The following is a 13803-nucleotide window of genomic DNA, read 5'->3' on the forward strand; positions in this document are numbered from 1 at the left end:
GTAATGGTTATCTTAAGAACAAACTGAGAGGTAATGCCAATGATACTTGCATATGAAGCCATAAAATTGGTATAAAAAATGTTTAAGAAATCCATATGATGTACTATAATATATGAGCAGATGTTGGAGAAGGTGAAAACCGTTGGAATTATTCTAGAGTGAAATTTGTTTGCTATTAAGAAAAAAAACGTTAATATAATGAGGTTTTAATTTTCCTTATATATTGAGCATGTTCCGTATGTATATATCGTTCATATGTTTGGATCACGGCAAAATCAAATTTCAAATGGTCAATAAAATGTCATTTAGATTAACCGATGCTTTTAAAATATAATAAGTACTCGGATGCCTGGTAGGAAGCGAATATATTATGAAAAGAAAGTTATTTAAATCTTCGGGATATTTTGTTCAAGGATATGACAAATAACCTTTTGTTGGCTAAAGTTGAATGGTTCAGCATTTTTTCTGGTATTAACTCCAATGGCTGCCGTTTGTCCGAAATAAAGAAAGAACGTATGATTGGCTTTGCCTTTTACTGAGTTGATAGCCTACAACGATCCACATTTATATTAGTATTATGAGTAAAATATAATTGTTGCGTATAGTAACATAGTACTTTCGTGTTTTTTTAATGAACCTATGTGCATATTTAATATGTATGTATATCTAACATTGAGTTTCAACTAAGGCATTCCAGCCTAAATTTCATTTAACTTTAAGGAATGTTCATAATTACATTCAAGTATATTCCATTAACGAGCAAATACTACTTTGGAGTTATACGTATATTGATAGAACCAGCAAAAAGATCATTCCCTTTTTTTCAATATTTCAAGTAGGAGAGCAGTACTAAATCTTTGATATTTATCACTAAGTGAAGAGTAACTTATTTTCGAGGATGCCATGTTTTGCAAAGTTATAAAATAATTTTGTTGAATCGAACTATGTAAATTTGTAACATTCCACACAGTGTAGATGTAATGTCATTAGCTTTCATATTATTTGATTCATAATTAATATATTGCATATATATATTCCACCTACTTTGCTCCATTTGGCAGGAATGAAAATCACTTGCTTCCATGTGCGTCTAGCGTAAACTAGGTAAGACCACAAGCCCCGTATAATGTGACAACATAATCTCACCAAATGCTAACACAGGACAACAATAACATCTTAGCAAGCGAGTAAAAAAATCAAAGAGTAAGAAACGTGCACCTTTCTCCTGAACAGCTGCCTGCCCTGACCCATCGGTTTTAACATCTTTCGTCTGATCAGTGGTATCTGTATTGCCATTGTCTATCACCTAAAGAAACCAGGATATTATAAGTGTTAATGTAACTCATTTAAGGATTTATATTTCTGCCATAATATTTACTTTGTACATATGTTAATATTTTGACTCAACCTTTTAAAAATATTGTCAAAGGAAATATACACATATTTTTTATCTATACTTGCAATATTGATTAGGTACTTGGCTGTAACAGCACCTTTAGCACATCAATGAGCTTTTACATTCTAAGGGTTAGGGCTTAGGATCAGGGTGAAGACTAAACATTTGTCGAAATCAGTTCTTCCCAGATCAGATCCCACCATGTTTATTTACTTATAAGTACTACTTCTAAAGGCAAAGTCATTTCTTTAATGTACATACACTGTAACGATTCACCTTTTTCAACGTTTCTTTAAAAACAATTGAGAGTTATTTGCAAAGCTAATATGCCATTTTTATGTTCCGGTCTATGTTTTCGTCCTCATCTATGCTAGTTTCAGATGTATCAGTGACCTTCTGGTTACCGTCCGAAATCATCAGTGTGAAATGTTCACTTTGTTTTTATTCCTGCTTTCTCCATTTGTAAACTAATTCTCGTTTAGGAGGGAATAAAAGCTGATTTGATAATGAACCCTCCTTACGTATAGTACTCCTTAATTTGAGTGTTAAAATCATTTTCATTTTCATAAATTATGAGTCCCCCATGTTGCAAAATGTGACTTAACTCAGCCTTTTGGTCCTTTAAACACTGCACTATGACTGGATCCACTTCTTCGCTATCAATTCATTACATTTTGAAAGAATAGTCTAGAATTATTTAATTGGATGCTAGATTATGTATAACTAATTCCTTTCAAATAGACACAGGAACTTCTGCCTTATAGGTTTTGTTCTGAGGAAGACACTAACAATCGGGATCATAGCGCTTCATAGCCTCGTATGATCTTGATCAGAATCCAACACAATCTTTATAATTTACATTCCAAATAATAACAGCATCATAAAGTTTGCAGGTTACGGACGTCTTATTGGCATACGAATATTCGGTCATATGTTATTTAACGAGCATTTATATAAGCGGCTACTAGACCAGATTGGCTCCTCAATAGCCGTCAAAGATGTTGAGCTTCTATTTAATGCCATGGAGTTGAAGGAATATCAAGGAACTAAGTCGACAAAGACAGTCACGCCCTGCTGTCTGGTGACTTTTTCTTAGATATTGTTTCACTCCATTGTGATAATGAATTACATACCTTTTTATGTGGTATGGAAAGCAACCCTACTCACTTGAAACAACTATTGCCAACACTGTCCTCGTATTGTCGTAACTCCTTCCACTTAAACATAGTTTGTCAATAGTCGCGTCTTCCCATGTGTTGACAAAGAGAGTCATTATATTGAATGCATTATTGAAATAAATGAATTCCAGATGACGTCGATCAATTGACTTATCAGACAATTTTATTATACAGCAATAAGATAATTAGTTAAATTCAAGTTAAGGATATTACTTTTTACAAATGACACCAACTTACCAATATAGATTTATTTTTACGCTAAGAACATGCGCCTATGAATTATCTGCAATATTCAGCCAACTTTAATAATGTCAGCTTATCGTCGACTAAAATAATTTTATTTCGATAATTAGTGTTGCATTCAACATTAAAAAACAGCGAGTTAAGAAAATATGATAAATTTTCATTGCTACCTTGTGTATTCTTCTCTGGTAATGTCCCTTGCTATTAAGTTACAAATTAGAGCTTATGAGTCTGTGAAAGTACTTGCCTATTTTGGAGCGAATTCTTTACAAATCTGTATCAAAGTAGACTTTAAACAATGCAAGCCAGAATGCTTACTGTTCATCTATATACTGGCTGATCCCTTACAACCAAGTTTGGAAAGTCGTCACAACCTCTCAGCGAAATAATAGCATATCTGATAGAAGAATGCATTTTCAAAATGGGAAATGAACCATTAGATTTACACAAGTAATGTTGAGCACGAAATTGACTTGAATAGTGATAGCATATGATCAAGAAATTTAGCTTACCGAATCATCCATCTCCCTTCCTTCCTTTATGATGGATGCCTGAAGAACATTGATAAAACATATTGAAACAAAATTGTTGCAAAGAGAGAGATGCAGAGAGAGATTGTCTCATTGCCGGAATACAATACGACATTAACGAATAGTTACTGATGTAACTTTGACACACTATGGCTTATTTGTGATATATTTTAGAAACCATTGTAATTACATTAAATAAATAAATAAATATATATATATATATATATATATATATATATATATATATATATATATATATATATATATATATATATATATATATATTTATATATATATATATATACATAGAGGGAGAGAGAGAGGGTGTGAGAGAGAGGAGATGCATGTGTCAGGAAGGTATCGTTACTATCGAACTAACATAAATTATTTGCATTTAATAGATCCCATTATTCCGACATTTATATGGAAACATATCAATAGGGTTCTGCCTACAGTAGCACTAAGAAAAGTGAATATATTTGAACTACAAAAACAAAGTCATTTTGTATGTATGTTCTCATTTGTGTGCTCTGTGGTTTGCAAGTGTTATGTTTTAAATATTAACATTCTTTCTAAAATTACACTTTTTCTTTGTCATTTATATTAAGTGATCGATTGTAATTGACTCGGCGTTTGTTCACCACAGATTGTGATGTTGTTATGTTAGACATGACGAATGTAGTCATTGCTTTACGGTTTCGTCTTCAATTCCTTGTTTTAAAATCAGATGCCTTACGATTACGCTATACTGTAATCGTAGCCCTTATGCAGGGTTAAATTCTGGCAGCTGTGATTTTGACTCGACAATCACAATGATGAGCAAGTGAGAGAGAATGAGATTGTTGTATTTGATCACACAATATAAACATTCGCAAAATGAAATGTCTTCGATATCGAAATATGAAGTGTTAATGAAAATAGAAAGTTGAAAATGAAGAAAATGATACACCAGAGACATACAACTTGTTCAGCATTGCTGTACATTACTGCCTGTATAAGCGAGGAGATATATGTCAACATAGTCAAGATCGCTCATATGTAAGTGATAGTCTGAAAAAGTCTTTGAAGACTTCAGGCAGGATGCCGTCTCTCCAAGCGACCTTCCAACAAGCGAGTTAGTCGTCGGCCTTTTTGAGCTCTTCCAGGGTGGGCGGCGTGTTTAGTTCCTCCATGATTGGCATGTAAGGGATGGCGTCCAGGGCGGTGTAGGTGAAGACGTTTTGCGTTGCATAGAGCTCGAGATATTGCTCAACCCAGAGCTGCAGCTGTTTCCCCTGGTCTGTGATGACCTCGCCAGAACTTGAGGCAGGCGGTCTTGGAGATGGAGGGTAGAGTACATATTTAAGCACATGTAGCCAATACTAAATGTAAGACTCTTTTACAGTTGCATAGATACACCGTCATACTATCATATTTGCGTTCGATGCCATACTATAAGAGAATGTAGCCTGACTAGCCAAGTGCATTCATTGCTTTCACCAAAGCGCTCCGGAGTTGCAGGTCAGCTTTTCTATCAGTCTATAAATACTTAACAAGTTCTAAAATACATTTTAAATAAAGGATCATTGCTTTTATACAATTCTCAAAAGTATTCTGTTGTAAAATTTATATAATTGCCATACAATCCTAAATGTTGGAACAGATTTATTGCCCAACTCACGCTGTTCTGCAGAACGCCAAAAACGTCAAAGAAATGAACTTTCAATGAAAGGAAACAATATGTTCCTAGACGAAAGATAAGATAGCTTGTATTATTGACAAGATGAAGGATAAGTGTCTCAGAGTATCCTTATAAACTGATACAAAAAGAGAAAACGGGATTTTTCAGAAGCATACGAAGAAGCTATGGAATAAGAAACCCGTGCTAGCAAAGTAAGACAAGCAGAAAAAACGGAACGAAATCCGTTCATGTGAAGAAAATAACAAAGACAAGAAACAGGAACAAGAAAACCTCTGTGGTGCTTTCGAAATTTATTTTTGTATGAGTCTGTAAATACAAGTGTTTTCGAGTTATATTTTTCTATTAGCCTTATAAAATCACTCGTTTGGGATAGCATGACAGTAATACAAATTTAACGTCATGGTCATGTATGGAAAAGGAACAGAGATACATTACATATATATGCTTTTAAAACTGGGCAAAAACAATGAAATTTCTTTTAAGTTATTAAGGTGTGATAGTATATACTTATGATTGTATGTTTGTGTTAAGAATTTAATGTTCTCTCGCTACACTTTACATTTGATATCGTATCAATTTTCTCTGTATGTGTGTACAGTCTGTTTGTTTTCTTTTGTCTATTTGCATATATTCTCACCATGAGTCAAACATGACAATGTATTATCAATGTCATTTACTGAACCTGATAACAGGAATACATAAATATTTTGAGAATTGCTAACATTGGACACAAATTCAAAGTATTCCAGGGTGTAGTTTGGCACCCTAGCAGTTCATACGGGGTTATAATTTAACATCAGTGTTGTTAATGCTGAGTAGAACATGTCTGTAAGAAATGAAGTGCAAATACTTAGATAGCAGCGTGCCAAAAATATCTCATAAATGCTTTAATAAGAACTCTCAGAGTGGTGATTGTTAACATTTAGTTGCGATATTATAATAGAAAATTACAGAGAATGAAAATAAGGTGTCCAAAGTTTCATAAATTAATACGTATCATTATTTTAAAATATTATTTATGAGCGTAACTAATTAGGGAATTAGATTGCAAGATCATTGGTGCCTTTGTAACTTCACTAAAAGGTTGAATTGTTTTTTCACCTAAATTCGCAATGCAGATTCCTCAAAGAGGCCAGACATATACCGTGTGAATAATCAAACTTAATCTGAAGATTAATGAAAAATCAATTCAGTTGGAGCCAGAAAGACATTGTCACGGGTCTATGCTCTTAAAATAAGTAACACAAAAGAATGAACACAGCAAGCTTTGTAAAATGAAACAAATAATTTATTTCCCTAGAACACTAACTGAAGAATGAGGAAAAAGGAACTTAATGTATTGTGAATCAAATCCAAACATTTCCAAGAATTAAAGACACGAGTCTTAGTAATAAAACGTTCTGATCAAAACTCAGTTCAAGTCTCAAAGACCTCCACAGTTGAAGGCGATGATGTGTCTGCTATAGCCTGCGATGTACTGATGTGTCAACAGTCTCTGCTTGAATCACAGGAACATTATTCCAGGTTTAAATACAACGACACAGAAGCAGAAAAGCGCAATTATTAAAATGTATTTTCCAACTACACGTCAAAAAAAAAAAATGAAGCAAAACCATACCGGACATATGCAAGTTCCCCAGAACGTTTTATGGTGTTGGAATCAATTTGCAAAGGATGGAATCATTCAAGTTGGCGAAACCTTCAGTGATGGAGTATCTCCCCACATTTGGGGCGATACCGAACTGATGCAAATTCTAGTCGTCTTTGTAAAGGAAGTTTGACATGATTCTCAAAATGAAGAGTTTTCTGTTTGCAAAATCCTGGTTTACTCTTTCGAATTACCATAACGCATTCATATTTTATATGGACTTCAAGAAATCCTATCATCTATTAGCATCCAAATTATATTCTCGTTATACATGTAAAACATTATTAAAATGAGGACATAAGACAAAAATGGAAAAGATCAAGCAATTAGATAAGGTTGCGCAAAGAAACACTTCAATAGCATTGGAAAACCATCGATGCAAAAGCGTACACCAAGGCAGAATACACTTTTAGGAATATTGAAAATCGCATTGGATCGCTTCGCGTGTTGGCAACAGCGATCGACAGTGTCATACCGGAGTAAAGCCGATTAATCGATTTTGCCGAAGCAAACGTGGACCATGAGAAACGATGACAACATTTGCTTTGAATGGACGATCTTATCCGAGCTGCATCGTGCGAGGGATAATACAGATCAGCTTCAAAAACACAAAGAGCACCTAGGCAAATTCGAGTTTGGCAACATAATTTCTTGTACAGGATCCTAACTTCAATACGTTGCAACATCTCAGTCTTAATGTCATTGTCAATCTGCTTTTTTCGAGTAATGAACTTCCGCCGATACTACTATCGACACATGTTCAAAGCCGAACTTTTCGGCAGCATGCTAATCTTGATTTTTGCTGTAAGAAATACAGTGAGAGAAAACTAAACTACTATTCATACGGTGCATGAATGCATTTACAGCACTCCTCCTCCAGCTATTTGTCCAACATGACTGTCGACACAAAGTCGCTATATATGATTAGGCCGGAAACTGGCAAGATAGTTCAGACATTTACATTGGTGCAGCAAAGGAAGGAAATCCCATAGTTTATTCAAGCAGACTTCAAATGTGTGAACATTCCAATGACAAACGAAACTTACAACGAAAGATCATCGGGTGGAGATAAGCACACACAAGCCGCTTAACAAGTCAAATGTGCATTTTCTGCACTGTTATCAGAAACGATGAAGCAACTTTGAAGCCAATACTTCATTGTAGTTATGATTTCTTTTTACGTTGTTTTATTAAATTGGTCGAGTAATAGTGAAATGGATTTAAGAGAAAATTTTCCAGATAGTGTGCATGATTATAACTAGCAATGCAACGTCTGAATTATAGTTTTAGTTTTATATTACTGTAAGTCTCATGTTTTCCGAAGCGACTCATTGGTGGGTCTGTGATGGAGCTTTCTATTCACTGATCATTCGGCAACAGAGGGTATATCAGGTGGTCTCAATTATCTCATATGGAAGCATTTTTTACAAAACAAACATAGGTCAAGAAGCCAATACTACCACAGTTACGGGTTATGTGACTAAATCTGATTACAAATGACACAGTGCAGAGCACAATTAACAATGATACATCCTAATCCATGATAACAAGTATACATTAACTAGAAGAATTTTCATTTAAAGGCTAAGTACATTATATAAGTCAAATCTGAGATGCTCATGTGTCTATTAATATTTTAATAGGGATAAGCTTGGCAGAATCAACACAAATTGATACGCTTCCTTTCGAAACGAATGGTTCATAATTGTACATACTACAATCAGACGAATGTTTGACCCAACAAATGTATTTATTTCAATACGAAAATGTAGCAATCATTTCATAGAAATAAAAGCATGTGTAATAGCTTTATATGCATCTTATTAATCAACCTATAAGAGCCATACAATGTTGCCGCTACTTCTTTCAATTACTGCATGTAACGTTTGATTTAGGCCTCTGATTCGTATTATCAGAAGCTAGATTTGGAAGTACCCGTTAGTGACTGTAATGGTTCTTTACCAATATAAACACTGCTGGGGAGGAAAATTTATTGACAAATGAAACTTTTTTAGTCAACGAATAAGCAGCTTCTGAACGAGCAGAATTTTACAAAGTTTCCATATTGATCTAATCAAGATGAGTCCTGTCGTTACTATTGATGTAATTCTTGGACTCTTCCATTCATATGATCTGTCTAAGGTTATCAACAGTTTTGCCTGAACACCTCTTATCAAATAGATGTTTATTTTCCCGGGCAATTTCAACATAGGTTTGTCCAGTTCCGTATATACGAGTCATTAACCTTTGTCGCTATGTTTCATGTACCAACTCATAACCATCAGTATACATTCTTTAACCACATCAAAATGAGCACTTTGTTCTACAGACAATCAAGTCTGGATATAAAAGCCATGCCATTAAATATAATTTGTAATAATAAAGTCCATTGCTCTCTTGGGCAGCTCACAAATATTAAAAACTTTTCTCAAAATAAGGCAAGGCTTTATTTACTATTTGTTTTTCGAAAAGGGTTACTAATCAAATGTTGCTGGTAACATAAAATTTGGAACTTGCATGTAAATGGGTTGTGTGTTCTTTGCCTGCCAATTCTAATTATTTTTATTTGAACTGTAATTCTTATCTTGCTCTCTCTCTCTCTCTCTCTCTCTCTCTCTCTCTCTCTCTCTCCATATCTGTCTCTCTGCAGCTGCATTTGTTTCTGTTCTCTCTGCAGTGTTCTCCTTTCTCTCTCTCTCCTTATGTATGTGCCATTCTTGTTTATCCCTGTCTCCCCTTTCCTCTCTCTGTATTTGTATCTATTTCTCCTTTACCTCATGCTGAATTTGTAAGTCCATAATCTCCTTCTGAAGGTGAACCTTTGTTATCTTTTTTATTTCTTTTTTAATCTACATTTCTTTCAATGTCCAATGAACCAGATACATACCTACCAATTAAACCCAAACCACTAGGATCCAAACAGTTATGTTCCAACAAACGTTGAATGAAAATATTCGTTTTCTCTTGCTGTTTTAAAAAAGTCGTTACTTCATAGGGATCATATTATTATCTGGAACGTTCAATCAAATCATCATTTCCAAAGTTGCTATACGTCCTTATTAGGACTTAAAGGACAATTCTCCAGTTTAGATGAGAATTTGATTTAAATAGATTTAGATCCAGAACGAGCCTTCAAAGTATATTTCTACTCCATGGTCTTCAATTAAGTAAATGAAGAATCGAATCTAAGCAGTTTATGAAAAACAACAACTATATTTATTTATCTAAGATACACAAACATGGAGAGGAATGTACGTATTATGAACTAAAAAACAAATAATTCTGAAAGCTATATCACAAGTCCAAATACATTCAAGTATTAAATTTCATTAGTCTTGAATATATTGATGTGCCAACAGTTTGATGTCTTACAATAATATAACCCAGAATGTTTCTGAATCAATTCCCAAAAACGTATTTCGATCCAATACGTAAATAAGTAATATATAGTTTGAACGATTCATTTTTAAATAAATGATTATATCCAAATGAATCTGAAAACAAGAGAAAACAATTTTACAGACTGAACTTAATGAGGAATGAATCATTGTGCTGACTAACACTTTAAATAAATCCTAATCTTGTGTGCCAGAAACTCTCTTCCAAAACAGTCTAAGTTTCTAAACAAAACCTATACCTTGTACATAAATATCAAGAAACAACATATTTGTAATTTACAAACATGAGCACAAAAAAGATACACAGCAAAACGCTAGCCTTAATTATGGAAAGGTTCAACAATCAATCAACAACACTCAACAATCAAGTCAAAAATACATATCACATACTGTGGTCATACATGCACCGGTATGAACAACTGGCACATATGTAAAGATTTTCCAAAGTCGCGTCACTTCACTTTTTTCCTGAGTCATTATTCTCCCTTGGAACACCTAGATTAGTTCAAGAAGTGCTTGGTCGACATGTACGGTCATGCACGTGTACATGCGCCAGGCGTTAATCACAAATGCATTGCTGCGATCCTCCCCGATATGTATGTGTTGTAGAAAGGTACAGGTAGCCAACTGTGGGCCACTAACGCACCTGTGGAAAACATATAGTGGTGTTTGCAAACTCGTAATGGACAGCACACGTACAAAAATCTTAGCGACACAATGCTTCCTAAAATAAGAACTTTTTTGTCGAAGGAATCAACCGAAACTTAGTGAAATGACATTACTTTTATACGAAATAATTTTCCCAGATTGTGTAAGCAATTAGTTAAAAATTAGGATATAACGCTACTGCCATAGTGAAGGTTTTGTATTTGTATTAAACTGAGTGTGGAATTATGATCAGAAAGTAGTATGTAATTGAGCTTAATGCATGAGGTAAAGTTGGTATTTATTTTGTAAAAACTTGTTAATTCAATTAAATTCTTAATTGATCCATATATGAAGATTCTAGTCAAACAGCAAGCATTGAAAAGGAAAGAAGCAAGTTGTAATAATCATGCTTAACTTGACACAGATTTGGACGAAACCTAAGTATCGTTGGGCAAAGGTTGCATGAATTATAAACATTGATTAGCAAGCTGGTCTCCACATTTTCTTGTTGTTGCATAAACACCGTTCTTTTCTCCACCTACCTCAACAAACAATTACGCAACATCGCGTGCATAAATAATACAAATATGTCGTGGACATCGCTCCCTTGCGATAAGACAGCTCTGCTTTCACTGATTTTTGTCTTCATAAATGTGATAAATTAATTAGATAACAACATACACATCACTCATATAATATTACCGGGGTTTAAAATGAAGGAAATCAATTAAGTTTTATGCTAATTAAGATCATTATAAATTGATAATCTGACAAATTCAGCACATATATCCAGTATTGTAAGTAAGATATAATGAAAAACTCGTCGTCGCAATCTTTTTCGCTTAACGCTGGTTCATTGGAATTAGGGACATCAGCAAAAAACATATCTTAAAGTAACTGAACCTATTAATAACGAAACTTAAAGAGGCTCCTGTGACAACTTATACGTTAAAGCCGGGCATGGAAAAGTGTTTTTGGATTATGTCTGTTACTTTTTGTCAGTGACATAACCATTAAAAAGTGTCCCCTATTGAACAATATGATTTTGTAAAAATTGATCCGTGTCCAGAAAATTAGCTAACTTATTAAATAACAACAGATATTACTCGATAAATGAATGTTGAAAATATTCGCGAATCAGAAAAATGGAAAGATGTATGAACCTCGGAGCTGTAATTTATTTAAAGATAATGTTTACACTTAAAATTAAGACCGTCGATACTATCCTTCAGTTTAAATTTCCTTTTTAAAACTTCTGATATCAAAATAAACTATATTGAGGTTTTAAAATATACCAAACACAATTTAATTGCCAAATAATTTAGGAAATGCATAAAACAGAGCAATTAACATATATTGGGCAGTCCGTACAGCTGAAGATATTGATTATACAAAAGAATGGTTGTGTTTTATGTTTAGACCCTAAATGATGCCCTTTAATATAAAATAAGCGTATTCTAAATTTAATGACATGCAAATCTTTTAGCTCCTAAGTGACAAAATGATAACGTAAAGGAACAAGATAAAATGCATGAAGCAACTAAATTGGTTTGCATTTGAGGTTTGCGCCATTAACGTCGTTCATGTTATTTTAAAGATAACATGTTATATTTCTTTTGAGACCCTAGATAGTCTCTTTAGATTTAATAAAAATATTAGATAAAGTTTAAAAGTCTACCTAAATTAGAAACATTTGAAACATATAAAATATGTATTGATACAATAGAATATGAACAATGCTTGAACCCAATAGTGTATATGTTGTTGAATCTATTTCAGAAATAGATTTGTTCACTCATGTTGATACGTTGTTATAAAGTATGTCGAATTGCATGAAACAGAACATGTAAATGTAATTTGAAAATACGTGACATTGGCAGGAAATGAACATAATTGCTTTCCAATTAATAAAGTCTACAATCTGACTACTTCAAGAGTGAAACGATATGTAAAGTCAATAATATTCTACAAAAGGAATGTCATTTACAACTAACAGACACCTAATTAAAGTACCAGGCCTTGTCATATATTTCATAATTTTTATTTGTTTTCCCATTTACTTACTACACCTGATAAAGAGATATGATGAATATACCGAGCAGGTAGACTTCAGGAATTGTTCAAGATTCCTTTCATTGCCTATATTATATTTTTTTACTGTACGATTTGTTTCTGTTAAAATTTACTGTATCTAAAGAATTCACTCTGAGCTACGTGTTCAAACAGTGCAGGATTCGACCGCGAACCCTTCTCATCAAGAGGTCGTTACGATACCCATATATTCATCACGGATTATCGTAATAACTTTAGTGTTTCAAAAATAGATGCAGTCAAATGCGTTAATGAATATAATACAATATTAATTTTGCCAGTCCCAGACTGTTATATATTGGTTTGGCGGTACCTACTAATTTATGTCGTCATGCACTGACCCCATAGACAGTCACAGACCTCTACATTCAGGTAATAAGACTGGTATTGATCTTAAAAATATGCCATACCAAATGCATGCACTTTGTTTTAAAATCATATACAGAGACTGATACTTACAAAACGTCTATAAATCCTTTGCACTGCAAGCGTCTTGAGCTAACTGTTCCGCTCCCTTCTATATGCTACTTGCATAATCTCCTCAATCAGACGCCTTGTTGTAATAAAAGAAAAGACCAATCAATGCAGAGAAATTTGCAAGTGCATAAACACAGCTACTAGTCGCAGCAAAGAAGTTGACCTAACCCAGCCAGATATTTAGTCTTATCAGGAATGTATTGTGCAGACTTAAAATGTTAACCTGGGAGAGATATATGCCGTCCAAGGCAATTAGTTTTGTACATGATAAGGCATATATGTCAATAGGTACACAGCCACACTTACTTTACATCTACAGCTTATACTACTACTACTACAATTATACACTGTACATTGTACATGGCAAGGGCGACACTGAATACACAACCCGCCAACAAAAGTTCATAAAAAGTTACTCAATGACAATTTGAACGATTCGCATGGGTAATCAATTTTAAATAGGGTAATGTTTTAAGCCTTGTTGTTGTTGTGCTTTCTCTTAGGTTCATCTCA

General features: G+C 33.8%; 1 protein-coding gene across 3 annotated transcripts in view; it reads right to left on the reverse strand.

Moving 5' to 3' along the window:
* Window positions 1–13383, reverse strand: part of LOC149786745 (uncharacterized) — a 72020-nt gene extending 58637 nt beyond the window's left edge. For 2 of the 3 annotated variants that reach the window (XM_089977259.1, XM_089977258.1), the window contains exons 1-3: window positions 13273–13382; window positions 3330–3368; window positions 1219–1306 (exon numbers count right to left, since the gene is read on the reverse strand). In XM_089977259.1, the coding sequence (XP_089833385.1) occupies window positions 1219–1306; window positions 3330–3341 (100 nt within the window). In that variant the 5' untranslated portion in view covers window positions 3342–3368; window positions 13273–13382. Of the gene's footprint in view, window positions 1–1218; window positions 1307–3329; window positions 3369–13272 lie in introns of all 3 variants that reach the window. The other variant, XM_089977260.1, reaches the window with a different exon arrangement.
* Between the last annotated feature and the right edge of the window lie 420 nt (window positions 13384–13803).

The sequence above is a fragment of the Sinohyriopsis cumingii genome, chromosome 12, assembly GCF_028554795.1.
Source record: "Sinohyriopsis cumingii isolate HCF-2022 chromosome 12, ASM2855479v2, whole genome shotgun sequence".
In the NCBI taxonomy this organism is placed as follows: domain Eukaryota; kingdom Metazoa; phylum Mollusca; class Bivalvia; order Unionida; family Unionidae; genus Sinohyriopsis; species Sinohyriopsis cumingii.